The following is a 12,133-nucleotide window of genomic DNA, read 5'->3' as shown; positions in this document are numbered from 1 at the left end:
GTGGGAGGGGCCTTGGGGTGACAGGGGGGAAAATAAGGCATGAAAGGCACCTTTGCAACTATGCATCTGATTCCTTTCCAGGGACCCTCCCCAAGCCCTCTATCTGGGCTGACCCAGGCCTCATGGCCACCAAGGGGAGCTCTGTGACCCTCTGGTGTCAGACGTCTCTGCAGGCTGATGCTTACTATCTGTTTAAAGAGAGGGTCTCTAGGTATTTTTACATGGAGATCTCCCAGGATTCCAAAACCAAAGCCAGTTACTCCATTGAATCCATGAGCACACATGAGGCAGGGCGATACCAGTGTGCATATCAGAGCAGGAAGAGCTGGTCACAGCGGAGTGACCTCCTGACCCTGGTGGTGACAGGTAAGGGCAGGTGCTGACCCGACCTCTGGGGCCCCTCCTCCAGGCTGAAGAGAATGGAATGTGGTCTCAGGGGACCCCTTGCTCACAGCACAGAGTACATGGAGTACATGGGTTGACTGCCCGCTGTAACATAGCTCCCTCCTTCTCTCTCAGGAGTATTTGGGGCACCCACCCTCTCAGCTAACCCAGGCCCTGTGGTGGCCTCAGGAGTGAACATGTCCCTCTCCTGTAGTTCACGTTACCCATGGTACTCATTCCATCTGCTGAAGGAGCAGGGAGCTGATGTGCCCCAACACCTGGAATTGACGATCCTTCGTGAGAGGTACCGGGCACTCTTCCCTGTGGGTCCTGTGAACACCTCCCATGGGGGGACCTACAGATGCTACATTTCTCAACAGTCGTACCCGTATTCATGGTCACACCCCAGTGACCCCCTGCACCTTCAGGTCACAGGTGAGGCAGTCCCTGCTGCACCCCATCTTTCTCCTGGGCCAATATGACTGACCTAAGCCATATGCCCAATGGAGCCCTGGGAGTGATGCAGGGTGGGTGACACTGGCCTCCTAGGGCCAGAACTACAGGTTGGAGGCTTTGGGAGGGACCCACGGTAGCTTCATGTAGGCCTTGGGCCCAATGTGGGTCTGGGTCCCCTCAGTGTCACTGTGCCCTTCCATGCAGGTGCCTACAGGGAGCCTTCACTCATGGCCCAGCCGGGCTCACTGGTTCATTCTGGAGACAACCTGACCCTGCAGTGTCGCTCAGAAGCTGGCTTTGATAGATTCGCTCTGACCAAGGATGAGGAGCTCAGACCTGCCCAGCATCTGGATGGTCAACCCAGCCCCGACTTCCCCCTGGACCCTGTGAACCGCACCCACGGGGGCCGGTACAGGTGCTACAGTGGACACAACCTCTCCTCCACGTGGTCAGCACCCAGTGCCCCTCTGGACATCTTGATCACAGGTGAGGAGTCCCCTGCCCCATGTCCTGTCTGCTGAAGGCTCAGGGGCCACTGTCACCCCTGGGTGATGGGGTCCGGGGAGAGGGTCAGGAGCACAGGCTGAGATGGGGCCATGTTCTAGGGACAGGGGCTGAAAAATGGCCGGTGAGGGTCATGGAGATGAAGGACATCCACTCAGAGAGACAAGAGGAGCTGAGAGGGGGTCCCACACAGAGTCTCTGGAGAGACGAAGGTGGTCCCCCAGCTGGGTCAAGGGCGTATGTGGAGAGGCAGGCCTCTACACATCACGACCTTCTTTTTCCCCAGGAATATACCCAAAACCATCCCTCTCAGCCCAGCCTGGGCCTTCAGTATCCTGGGGAGAGAATGTGACCCTGCAGTGTCGCTCTGAGATCTGGTTCAATACCTTCCACCTGTCCAAGGAGGGGTCCCTTGCTCCTCCCCAGCACCTTCATCTGCAGGATACAGCTATACCGTATGAGGTCAACTTCACCCTGAATCCTGTGACCTCAGACCACCAGGGGACCTACAGGTGCTACAGCTCACACAACTCCTCCCCCTACCTGTTGTCAAGTCCCAGTGACTCCCTGGAGCTCTTGGTCTCAGGTGAGGGGCCCCTGACCCTCTCCCTCTGTGTCCTCATGGTCAGCTCAGGGACCTGCCCATAGGGCAGTGCTAGGCTGGGATGGGAGTGAGGGGTCACAGAATTAGGAGATCATCCAGAGGGGACCTCAGCTCTCAGGGGGATAGTCAGGACAACACCATCCCTGACTTCTCCCCTTCCCCTGAGGCCCTGTAGTGACAGGGGAGTGATGTAGACTGGAGAGGACTCAGGGCTGACAGAAGGGAAGAAGGCCAGAGGCCCTTCCCGCTCATTCTCCTCCAGTCTCCAGTCCTAGGAGCCGCTCCTCCGGAGACACCAACACCAGAGTGTGTGACCAGCAGAGGCTGGACCCCTGGAGGGACCAAAGTCACCGTCTCTGGCATGGCTTGTGTCTGGCGTGACCACAGGGCTCTGGGGTCTCTTAGCCTGGGCCAGATGGCAGGTGGAGTGAGGGCAGAGAGAGAGGATGGGGCCCAATTGGGGAGAAGCCCTGCTCCTCCCACCCTGTCCAGGTCCCCAGGAGGCTCTGAGGATGCACCCCTCTTCCCACACGGGGTAAGCCAGGTCGCTGTCAGGAGGTGGTGGGTGGGAGGAGCTCAGCCTTGGCTTGCCTCAGTCACTTCCTGAGATTACACCCCAGAGAAGTTGCTTGTCACTGGGACAATCCCTCTGATAGCAAACGTGACTGCAAAGTGCAAGAAGGTGGTTTCATCACTGTGTGGGACCAGGGGCGGGGTGGGTGAGCGGGCACACACACAGGGGGAGTCTGACTTCTCCTTCACAGATGGCAAGGGGGGGCTCAGCCTGAGAGTGGCTGTGGAGTCTGGGCAAGAACAAGGCTTGGAAGTCACACCCCCAGGTTCAGCCCTCAGCTCTGCTACTTCCCAGCTGCAGGATCCTGGACAAGTCACGTCCCTCTCCCAGGCCCAGGCCCAGGCTCACAATCTGCACAACAGGGCTCTCACCACCTCCCTCAGGGCTGCTGTGAGATTTTGGTGAAAGCCGTCAGCCCCCCACAGGTGCACACACTCCAGGTCCCCACAGGTTCCTCTGGGGGTGTCAGGCTGTGCAGTGCAGGAGACAGGCCTGGGCTTGGGTTTGGTGGGCAGGTCTCCACTTCAGTGTTCTGCCCAGAGGGTAAGGGGACAGCATGAAGAACCCCAAAATCCCACAAGGGAACCCTCATCCCTGGTTCCAATCCCAGCCCTGCCACCTCCACGCTGTGCAACCTGAAACATGTGATTGACCTCTCTGTGCCTGTTTCTGTCTGTGGAGCAGATGGGAGGAACAGCAATCCCCTGCTGCATTGCATGATGGTTGTCAGAGTCAGAGGGGAGTGTAGAGAGCCCAGCAGGTGACTGGCACACAGTAGACGCTCAGTTAAATGGCATCACTGACTCATTCATGCTGTAGCTCCTGCTCAAGCCTCAGACCAGTACCTGTACATCCTTGTTGGGGCCTTAGTGGCCTTCGTCCTGCTGCTCTGCCTCCTCGTCCTCTTCCTGGTCCGACAGAGGCATCGAGGCAAAGGCAGGAAGCCGGGTAAGAAGGAGCTGAAGGGCCCCAGGGATAGTGGTGCCCCATGGGCTGACCGAGGGTGAGCTCAGGGCAGTGGCCAGAGGGAACCCAGAGAGGTGGGAAGGCCAGCGTAGGACTCCAGGATCTCCCAATGAGAAACCCAGAAAGAGGGGTCCATGTGAATATACTTGTGAATATTTCTTTTGCCTTTTCAAGCTTATGAAATGTTTGAACACACATACAAGCTTTGTTTATTTAGAACCCTTTCCTCTTGAATTCTACTTGGTGATGGGCAGGGAATATGTAGAGCCTCAGCTTAAGGTGGCCCCAGGGGGGTTCTGGGATGGGGGGGCCTGAGGCTGATTTCCCACTTTCTGCAGCAGCGGCAGCAGCAGTGCCTGAGGACAGAGGCCTGCCCAGGAGGTAAGACCTGTCCCAGACCCCGCTCCCGCTGGCTAGTGGCCCACTCACCGCCCCTAACACCCTCTCTCCTCCCCAGCTCCAGTCCTGCTGCCACCACCCAGGAGGAGAACTTGTGTAAGGGGAAGTGTGGAGCTGCCCGGGGCTGGGGGTAGGGGGGCCCAGAGATGTGGGGGGTGGTCAGTGGAGGCAGGGATTGGCGGGAAATGGATCTGATCTGGTGTGGTTCAGCATCTGATTCTGTGTGGCTTTGTAACATCACTGACCCTCTCTGGGCTCCTGCCACGTGAGATCTCAGGGCATCCTAGTAAGAGGGGCCACCTTGTTCTGTCCTCACCAGATGCCGTCATAAAAGACACGCAGCCTGAGGACAGCCAGCAGGACAGCCAGGTGAGCTCCCTGTGCTCCTGACCAGGGCACCCCCTGCCTCCCTGTGCATGCTCCACCCCACAGTGGGCCTTCCCTTCTGGAAGCACCGCGGTCTGTGGTGCTGCGACCCCACTCCCCCTGGCCTCCTCTGATCTCCAGCTGTTGGGACACTTGGGTGGAGTGGGCAGAACTGGAGGTGAGGACTGAACAGCCTGTGCCCTGTCCCCACAACCTATGGGCTGGCTCACACAGCTCACACTGGTCAGTGGGCTGAACCCCCTTGCCGGGGTGCCAGGGTCTGTCCATCCCTCCAACTGATGGCCTACTGCAATCCCTTCCTCCAGATTCCCACGGCCAACCACCCATGTCTGCACCACAGGCATTTCAACTTTGTACCCTGCCTCCCCAGATACCCTGACTGCAGGAGGGCAGGAGTGGGCTCAGGGCCCTCAGACCCCCAGAGAGCACATCCTCTTCTCAGCCACGTGCCTTTCCTCTCCCCCTGCTCCAGGTGGCTAGATCTGAGGACCAGCAAGATGTGATCTATATCCAACTGAACCATCTGACCCTCCGACAGGAAACAAGTGCATCCTCTCCCTCCCAATCAGAGGAGCCCCCAGAGGAGCCCAGTGTGTATGCTGCTCTGGCCTTCTACTAGCCCAGAAGGACCCAGACCCCACACTCCAGAGGTCTTAAGACTCCCTACAGGGACCCCGGAAGGCACAGGAGCTGCTCACAGGTACCACTGGACCCCAGCCAGCCTGGAGGCAGGACAAGGACCACCAGGAACTTCCTGGGGTCTTATGAGAGTCGATTGCTTCCAGAATTCCCATCAGTACACAGCTCATCTTAGTTTCTGTAAGATGCCAAGGAAATGCTAACATCATTTATTACCACATGGTAACCTTGTGGCGTGGGGGAACCCAGCACTAAGCTGGAAGGACTGGGGACCTCCTGCAGGCTCCATGGCAGCCTGGCAGCGTCCCAGGCCATCACTGACCTCAGAGCTCAGCAGTGCCACAGCCCATGAGGGGTTGCTCAATGCCAAGGGCTTTGTGTTTCCTGAGACCAAGCCCCTTCCTCCTCTGCCTGATCCAACTTCTCAGCAAGACAGAGAAAATGGAAGCCAGTCTTCTTCCTGACTCACTGGGTTCACAAACTCCAGATGCAGGGGGGATGGAGCAGGGTGCCTCAGCCATTTTCCCCACACCGAAGTAAGCTTTGAAACTGGCCTGTCCTTCCTGTCCAATGCTCCCCAGCAAAACCCAATTAAACTGTTTCATTCTCACTTGTAACCCAAGGTTCAGCGCTCAGTTGCCAACCTGAACCCGACTTCTTTTTGCCAAGGGCTAGAAGGGCTGGGTTGACCAGGACAACCAACCTCCACCCACACTTCCCCTGCTCCCTCGCTCACCACCATGCAAATAGGTGGCTTGAGAACTTCCCCCTAGCACAGCTGGCATCCCCACTGAAATAAGGAAGTGGTGTGTTTGTGTTGCTCAGGAATGTACCAGATTATACCCATGCCCCAAGGAACAAGGAACAAGGAACAAGGACCACCTGCTGGGAGGGTCCTGGTTGGAGGACCCAGCCATCATCTTTTCCCACCACAGGGAGCTGTATGTTCAGAACAGGGAGACACACCAATAAACCAATAAACGATTCCAAAACACTGTTTTATTATTGGCCTAGAAAACTAGATAATCCACGGGCCCTGAAAGGGATGGAAGGGTGGGTTTAGTCCTCCTCTTCGTCATCACCGGCTCCAGCCCCACCCTGGCCCTTCTTGGCATTCTTCCTCTTCACGCGGCCTGGGCGGCCACCCCCATACGGAGAACGGAGGGAGAAGTCGATGTGCTTCTGGGAGTCCAGGCGGACAATGAAGGACGGGATGTTCACTACCTGCTTTCGGACCCTGGAGGGGGGATGGCAGGTGAGGGAATGAGAGGTCAGCCTCTCCCCTCTGGTGTTCTTCCCCTCTAGCACCTGTGTGTTCTGTAGAGTTTTATTTATTTATTTATTTTTTTAAAGATTTTATTTATTTATTCATGATAGTCACACACAGAGAGAGAGAGAGAGAGAGAGAGAGAGAGAGGCAGAGACATAGGCAGAGGGAGAAGCAGGCTCCATGCAGGGAGCCCGATGTGGGATTCGATCCCGGGTCTCCAGGATTGCGCCCTGGGCCAAAGGCAGGCGCCAAACCGCTGCGCCACCCAGGGATCCCAAGTTTTAGAATATCACTGAACTCAAACGTGTGGAGCTTCCGGTTTGCATTGTGGATGCATTCAGGAGGAACTCAAGACCACAAAGGAAGGAGGGGAGCCAGTGGCAGCCAGTAATTCCAGGGTCTGATTTTCAAAGTGAAGTGTGCCAGACACTGGGCTTTACTATCTATCTAAGGAGCAGCCTTACTGTCCTTCACCTGAGACTCCAGTCTACAAAATCTGACAAAGGTCAAACTGAGCACCCAGATAAAAGACCCATCTGCCCTGTCTTCTTGAGCCAGCCAGACTCCCACAGGCCCCAGCACTTGACCATCAGACCATGGACTGTGGTCAACTCACCAACACGGACAGTGTGTCAGGACACGATAACCACCAGGCTCCTGAATGATTCCACAAGTGGGCCCAACTGAACCCACACACCCACCCAAACCAGTAGAGATCCAATGACTTCTCTGTTCACCAGGCACACCGGGAACGGTTACCTGTCTGGCTGCATGCATGCCTGTAGAAGCCTTCGCAAGGTGTACGGCTTAGGCCGCAGTGACCCTTGCGCTGGGCTATGAGGCAGGGGATGAGGCTCTCCCCAGCAACCCATGAGCACTTTGCAGGTGTCAATCTGTACCCTCAAGGTGTGTTCACACCTTTGTCACCTCCGAGGGCTGCATAGGGGATAAGGACAGCAAGCTTAGTGAGGGCAACCACCAAGGAGGATGGAGAAGATAGACCCCTAAATGTGTTACCTGATATGGCGCTGGCGGATCAGCACACGGGCATGGTGGATGGACTTGGCCAAGCCCAGCTTAAAGACCTGGGTCTGCAGGCGTCTCTCTAAGAAATCCTCGATCTTCAGGCCCAGAATGTAATCCAACTTCATTTTGCCCTCATCCAGCACCCCGATGCGTACAAGTCGCCGCAGTAGGGCATTACCTGATAGGAGGGGAAGGAAGCACTGATCACTTTAGACATCTCGGATTCAAACCCACCTCTTGAGGAGCTCCATTATCATGGAGCTGTGATACGAGCAGAAGTTAAGAACCAATTCTGATAAAAGATTTTAACATAGCAGCTACTGTGTAACCTCTGCGGTCCTCACACAATCCAAAGGCAAATCATAATGATCATACCCATCTTACCAAGGAGGGCAGGTGACCACACACACCTCTGCTCTCATCTGAAAAAGGAGTAGAACCTTCCCTGGAATTGTCAGGAGAGAAATGACACAATCCCTGCAAAAGGACTTAGTAACCCCTGTAAAACTCTGCTGCTGTTGCTAAACCATTACTCACAGTGACACATAATGGTCAAGGGCTAACCCGCTGCAGTCAAGAAAGCCCTACTAGTCAGATCTGAGGCTAAACACCACCCTCCTTAGCAATAATACTAGACTGTCAGTACCTAGTTTCTAGGCCTGAGAAAAATCCCAAACTGGCCACGTGTTTGAGTATCTGTTACTCGATTTACTATTTTACCTGTGGTTTTCCACTAAAAAATTATCGTGTGGTTTTAACAATGCATGGCAAGAAGTGACCCAGCAGCCCCAGGCACAGGAGGCCCTGCTATGTGTCCATGGCTCCAGATGGCTCCATGGGGGACTGCCCTTAGGACCCTGGGGGCAAACCCTGGCCCAGAGCTCATACTCACTGGGATTACCACAGACTCATAGCAAATCAACACCTTGTCATGGGGTAAAGGCCCAACCCTTTCCCCCCTGCTTTCCCTTAAAGAGGATGTTATGAAGTAACCATTATTTCTATTCAAGCAAGCTCCATATTATTGGTCATTTCCAATATTCTCTGCATCGTGACCTCTTGCCCGCAAGGAAAGCTGCAGGACTTTATGAAGACACTGAAAGTCTTAGCACACTTAATGGAAAAGAGATAGGATCAAAATGGAGAAACACTATCTTTCCCAATACCCCAAATTGTAACATGGCATTTTTTTTGCAGTAATAAGCGTTGAACTTAAGACGATATCTCCCATTTACAAAAACAAAGATTTAAAAATAGATTTAACCAAATGAAAAGCCTGTATACCAAAAATGGTAATATTCCATAGTCATGGTTTGGAAAAATATTGTTAAAATACCCACACTACTACCCAAAATAATAAATAACTTCATTGCAATCTCTACCAGCATTCCAATGGTATTTTCCCACAGAAGCAGAAAAATCCTGAAATTTGTATGGAATCATAAAAGAGACCAAAGCAATCTTGAAAAAGAAAATGTTTGTAAATCATGTATCTGACAAGGGGTTGACACCAAAAATACAAGCTATTCCTACAACTCGATAGCAAAAAACTCCACAAACGTAATTAAAAATGGGAGGGGGGGAGGGCAGAGCATCCAAATAGACATTTTCCCAAAGACCCAGAAGGCCAATGGCCAACAGGTGCTTATCATCACTGATCATCAGGGAAATTCCAATCAAAACCACAACGAGGTTGCCTCACACCTGTCAGAAAGGCTAGGATTAAATGCAAGAGACATCAGTGCTGGTTGAGGATGTGGATTAAAGGGAATCCCTGTGCAGGGTTGGTGGGAATGCAGTGGCACAATCACTATGGAAAACAGTACGGAGGTTCCTCAAAAGACAAAAACAGAATGATGACACGCAACAATCCCACTTCTGGGCATTTAAAATTTTTTTAAAAAATATTTTATTTGTGAGAGAGAGAGAGAGGAGAGAGAGAGGCAGAGACACAGGCAGAGGGAGAAGCAGGCTCCATGCAGGGAGCCCGATGTGGGACTGGATCCCCAGTCTCCAGGATCATGCCCTGGGCCCAAAGGCAGGCACTAAACCGCTGAGCCACCCACGGATCTCATACTTCTGGGTATTTATCCAAAGGATATGAAATTGCTAACTGGAAGAGAAGCTCCCTTGCAGATTATTTCCAAGGGCCACGACACAAACAATGTGAGAGCCCACGGATGGTTGAACAAGTAACAAAGGTGGTAAGACGCACACACTGGGGTGGAGGTGTGGGGGTATTCCTCAGCCACAATAAGAACAAAATCTCACCACCTAGAACGTGGATGGACCCTGAGGACATTGTGCCAAGTGGACTAAATCAATTCCCATGATCTTGCTTATACAGAGACTAAACAAAACCATCATCACCACCAAAATACACATCAAGTCCATAAAGAATAGATTATGGTGGTTGCCAGAGGCACAGGGGGGATGGGTCAAGGTGTTCAAATGATAAACTTCCAGTTAGGATACTGAATATTGCTAAGTTGCTAAAATAACATTTTTAAAGACTGTGACAGAAATTAACTAGATTTATTGTAATCATTTCATGGCATATAGAAATACCAAATCACTGCTATACATCATACCCTAGTTAAAAAAAACCCAGTAACATTCAAATACTAATACAAAAAAGACACTCATAGGCAATTGGGATTACCTACCAGTAAGACACTTACGCCTTTTTGTTCTTATGCTAGAAAACACAAACTTGATGAGAATTCAAACTTTATAATCTCTTTAGAGACTTCTAGGGAAAATAAGACCACCATCATCAGAAACAAACGTTATTTCTTGTTTACTATTAAACCACCTACACACTGAGGAAAGCCAGCATTCCATCAACACCAGAACAGCCTTATCTACATGTAAGAACTAAAATAATTTTCAATGCACACTGAATAAACTTTGCATCTTCAACAGGAGTATGTCCAACCACTGAAAGATCACGTGGGCTCCGTTTGGCCAAAACAAGAATCAGGACATTTTACAAACGTAAAAGCAATGAGGACAATTCTCAGACGCATACGTCTTTCCCTGTCATCATGACACAAGGCAACTCAAGTACCTCAGTTTCTGATCTGAAAAACGGATGCAATACCAGTTTCTTTACGGCTGCCGTGAGAATAGGATGAAGCCCACACCTGTATGAACCCTCCGCCACACGTTGGCTGTTGGTTTACGAGTCAGTCTCTTGAACAGGCAAGCAGAGAAGTTTTCTGCCCAAAGTCATAGGCCTCGGTGGGATGGATTGGACCCCAGGCTCTATGAGTGAGACACCTCTCCAATAGACTGGCAGAGCTTCCAGGGTTCCTCCTTCTTGTCCCTTGGAGTTAAATGCCTTATTTACTTGAAAGCCTACAACCTGTGGTGCTGCCTACCTCCTGTAACTCACTCCTCTTCTGCCACAGGGAACCACAAGTACTCCTGGGTTACCTGCTGCTCAACCCCACCCAGTCCGCCACATGAATGCTTATCCAACCAAGGACCTGACCTAGCTCTATCTTCACAAAGTTCCTCCACCTTCAACTAGCTGTGGGATAAAGTCCCCTGCAAGCAACCACAGGGGAGGGAATTCCTGAATTTTCAGAATTGGGTAATGAATCTGCAATGTTAAACCGCCTTCAAGTCCTCCTCAATATAGAAAATGAAAGACCACCCACACTTAACAGTGACAACTCAAGTTAAGTTTCCTTTTTAAGTATACACTGAGAAAGAAATCAAACTAGTAACTTTGAAAATTCAGGAAAAAACCAGGCATTATTCCCAGCCCCTCCTGCCTTTCACCATAAACCAAGATTCCCTAAGCTCAGGCCCAAAGCAACATCAGGATAGCCATTGAGGCAGCCAATTTTAGGGGTTGGCGCAAAACAAGCAACCTGTGTGGTAATTTACTCCCATATAAGCACTTATAAAACACAAGCTACCTCCTTCCAAACCAGTACGTTATCAAAGTCCTTTACCTTTCACAGGTAGCATTTCAACCGTAGGCCAAGTTCCCTAAGCTTCCTCTAAAAATCACAGCCCATCCCCACCACAGTTCGCCCCCCAGTCCCACTACAGTGAGAGGCCCCTGACTGCCCCTCTACCACTGTAAGGCTTCCGTGCAGATCCAACGACTCAGAAGAAGCACTTTAAAAGAATGCAGTTAGGGATGCCTGGGTAGCTCTGGCTGAGCGTCTGCCTTTGGCTTAGGTCATGATCCTGGGATGGAATCCTGCATCAGGCTCCCTGCAAGGAACCTGCTTCGTCACGCACCCAAGGGAGAGGGGTACACCTGAATGCAGACCTGCTATCTCCACCTCATCGGAGACAGGCCCGTGCACGCTCACACACACCTTCGAACAGGCGCCGCGGGTCCTTTTCGTCCAGCGTCAGCAGCTCCCGGGCGGCCTTGCGGATCTTGGCCAGGGTAAACTTGACCCTCCAGACCTCACGTTTGTTCCGGAGCCCGTACTCGCCTGCGGAGACAGGGCGCTGGCTGGCGGGGGGCCCGGCAGGTGGCGCAGAGCCAGCACGCGGCGGCCTCGCCCACCCCTCACCCGGAAGCGGAAGCCGGGCCCAGGCTACTCACCGATCAGTTTCAGTTCCTGGTCGAGGCGCGACTTCTCGAAGGGCCTCCGAGGGGTCACATAAGTCTTACGACACACCCAGCTCCGGGCCACTGGCATGTTGGCTCCGCGCGTCCGCCTGCGCGGGAGGGCAAGAAGGGCCCGTGTGGTGGTGGACGGCGCCTACGCGGCCCCCTAGCGAACCCACACTCCCGCGCTGCAGTCTCATCTGACCGTCTCCGACCTCGCAACCCACCCCCTGACCCGCGGGCACAACACACTACTCCTTACCGTGAGCTCCCAGACCGGAGAAAGAGAAGCACGCGGCCCCCGAGCACGCTTTTATAGCAACGCCGCGGCCTGGTGACGTC

General features: G+C 52.9%; 2 protein-coding genes across 9 annotated transcripts in view; one reads left to right on the top strand and one right to left on the bottom strand.

The window, feature by feature from the left end:
* LOC144324232 (leukocyte immunoglobulin-like receptor subfamily A member 6) overlaps positions 1-5,907 on the top strand; it is a 22,321-nt gene extending 16,414 nt beyond the window's left edge. For 3 of the 7 annotated variants that reach the window (XM_077915565.1, XM_077915572.1, XM_077915558.1), the window contains 9 exons: positions 82-366; positions 520-819; positions 1,045-1,326; positions 1,631-1,930; positions 3,342-3,470; positions 3,827-3,869; positions 3,946-3,983; positions 4,207-4,256; positions 4,747-5,907. In XM_077915565.1, the coding sequence (XP_077771691.1) occupies positions 82-366; positions 520-819; positions 1,045-1,326; positions 1,631-1,930; positions 3,342-3,470; positions 3,827-3,869; positions 3,946-3,983; positions 4,207-4,256; positions 4,747-4,893 (1,574 nt within the window). In that variant the 3' untranslated portion in view covers positions 4,894-5,907. Of the gene's footprint in view, positions 1-81; positions 367-519; positions 820-1,044; positions 1,327-1,630; positions 1,931-3,206; positions 3,471-3,826; positions 3,870-3,945; positions 3,984-4,206; positions 4,257-4,746 lie in introns of those variants that run through there. The other 4 variants (XR_013389767.1, XR_013389772.1, XM_077915578.1 and 1 more) reach the window with 4 other exon arrangements.
* RPS9 (ribosomal protein S9) lies at positions 5,893-12,133 on the bottom strand. 2 transcript variants are annotated; one of them, XR_013389894.1, is made up of 6 exons: positions 12,054-12,133; positions 11,786-11,901; positions 11,550-11,672; positions 7,201-7,387; positions 6,943-7,119; positions 6,011-6,150 (listed from the first exon to the last, which is right to left on the bottom strand). XR_013389894.1 is itself a non-coding variant. In XM_077915745.1 (5 exons), the coding sequence occupies exons 2-5, from the start codon at positions 11,880-11,882 to the stop codon at positions 5,973-5,975; spliced, it is 585 nt and encodes a 194-aa protein (XP_077771871.1). In that variant the 5' UTR covers positions 11,883-11,901; positions 12,054-12,130; the 3' UTR covers positions 5,893-5,972. The 2 variants fall into 2 exon arrangements, 1 of the variants encoding a protein (XP_077771871.1); XM_077915745.1 differs by lacking the exon at positions 6,943-7,119 and having other exon boundaries at positions 5,893-6,150; positions 12,054-12,130.

The sequence above is a fragment of the Canis aureus genome, chromosome 1 (assembly GCF_053574225.1).
Source record: "Canis aureus isolate CA01 chromosome 1, VMU_Caureus_v.1.0, whole genome shotgun sequence".
Taxonomy (NCBI): domain Eukaryota; kingdom Metazoa; phylum Chordata; class Mammalia; order Carnivora; family Canidae; genus Canis; species Canis aureus.
This window is presented reverse-complemented; position numbering and strand designations above follow the sequence as displayed.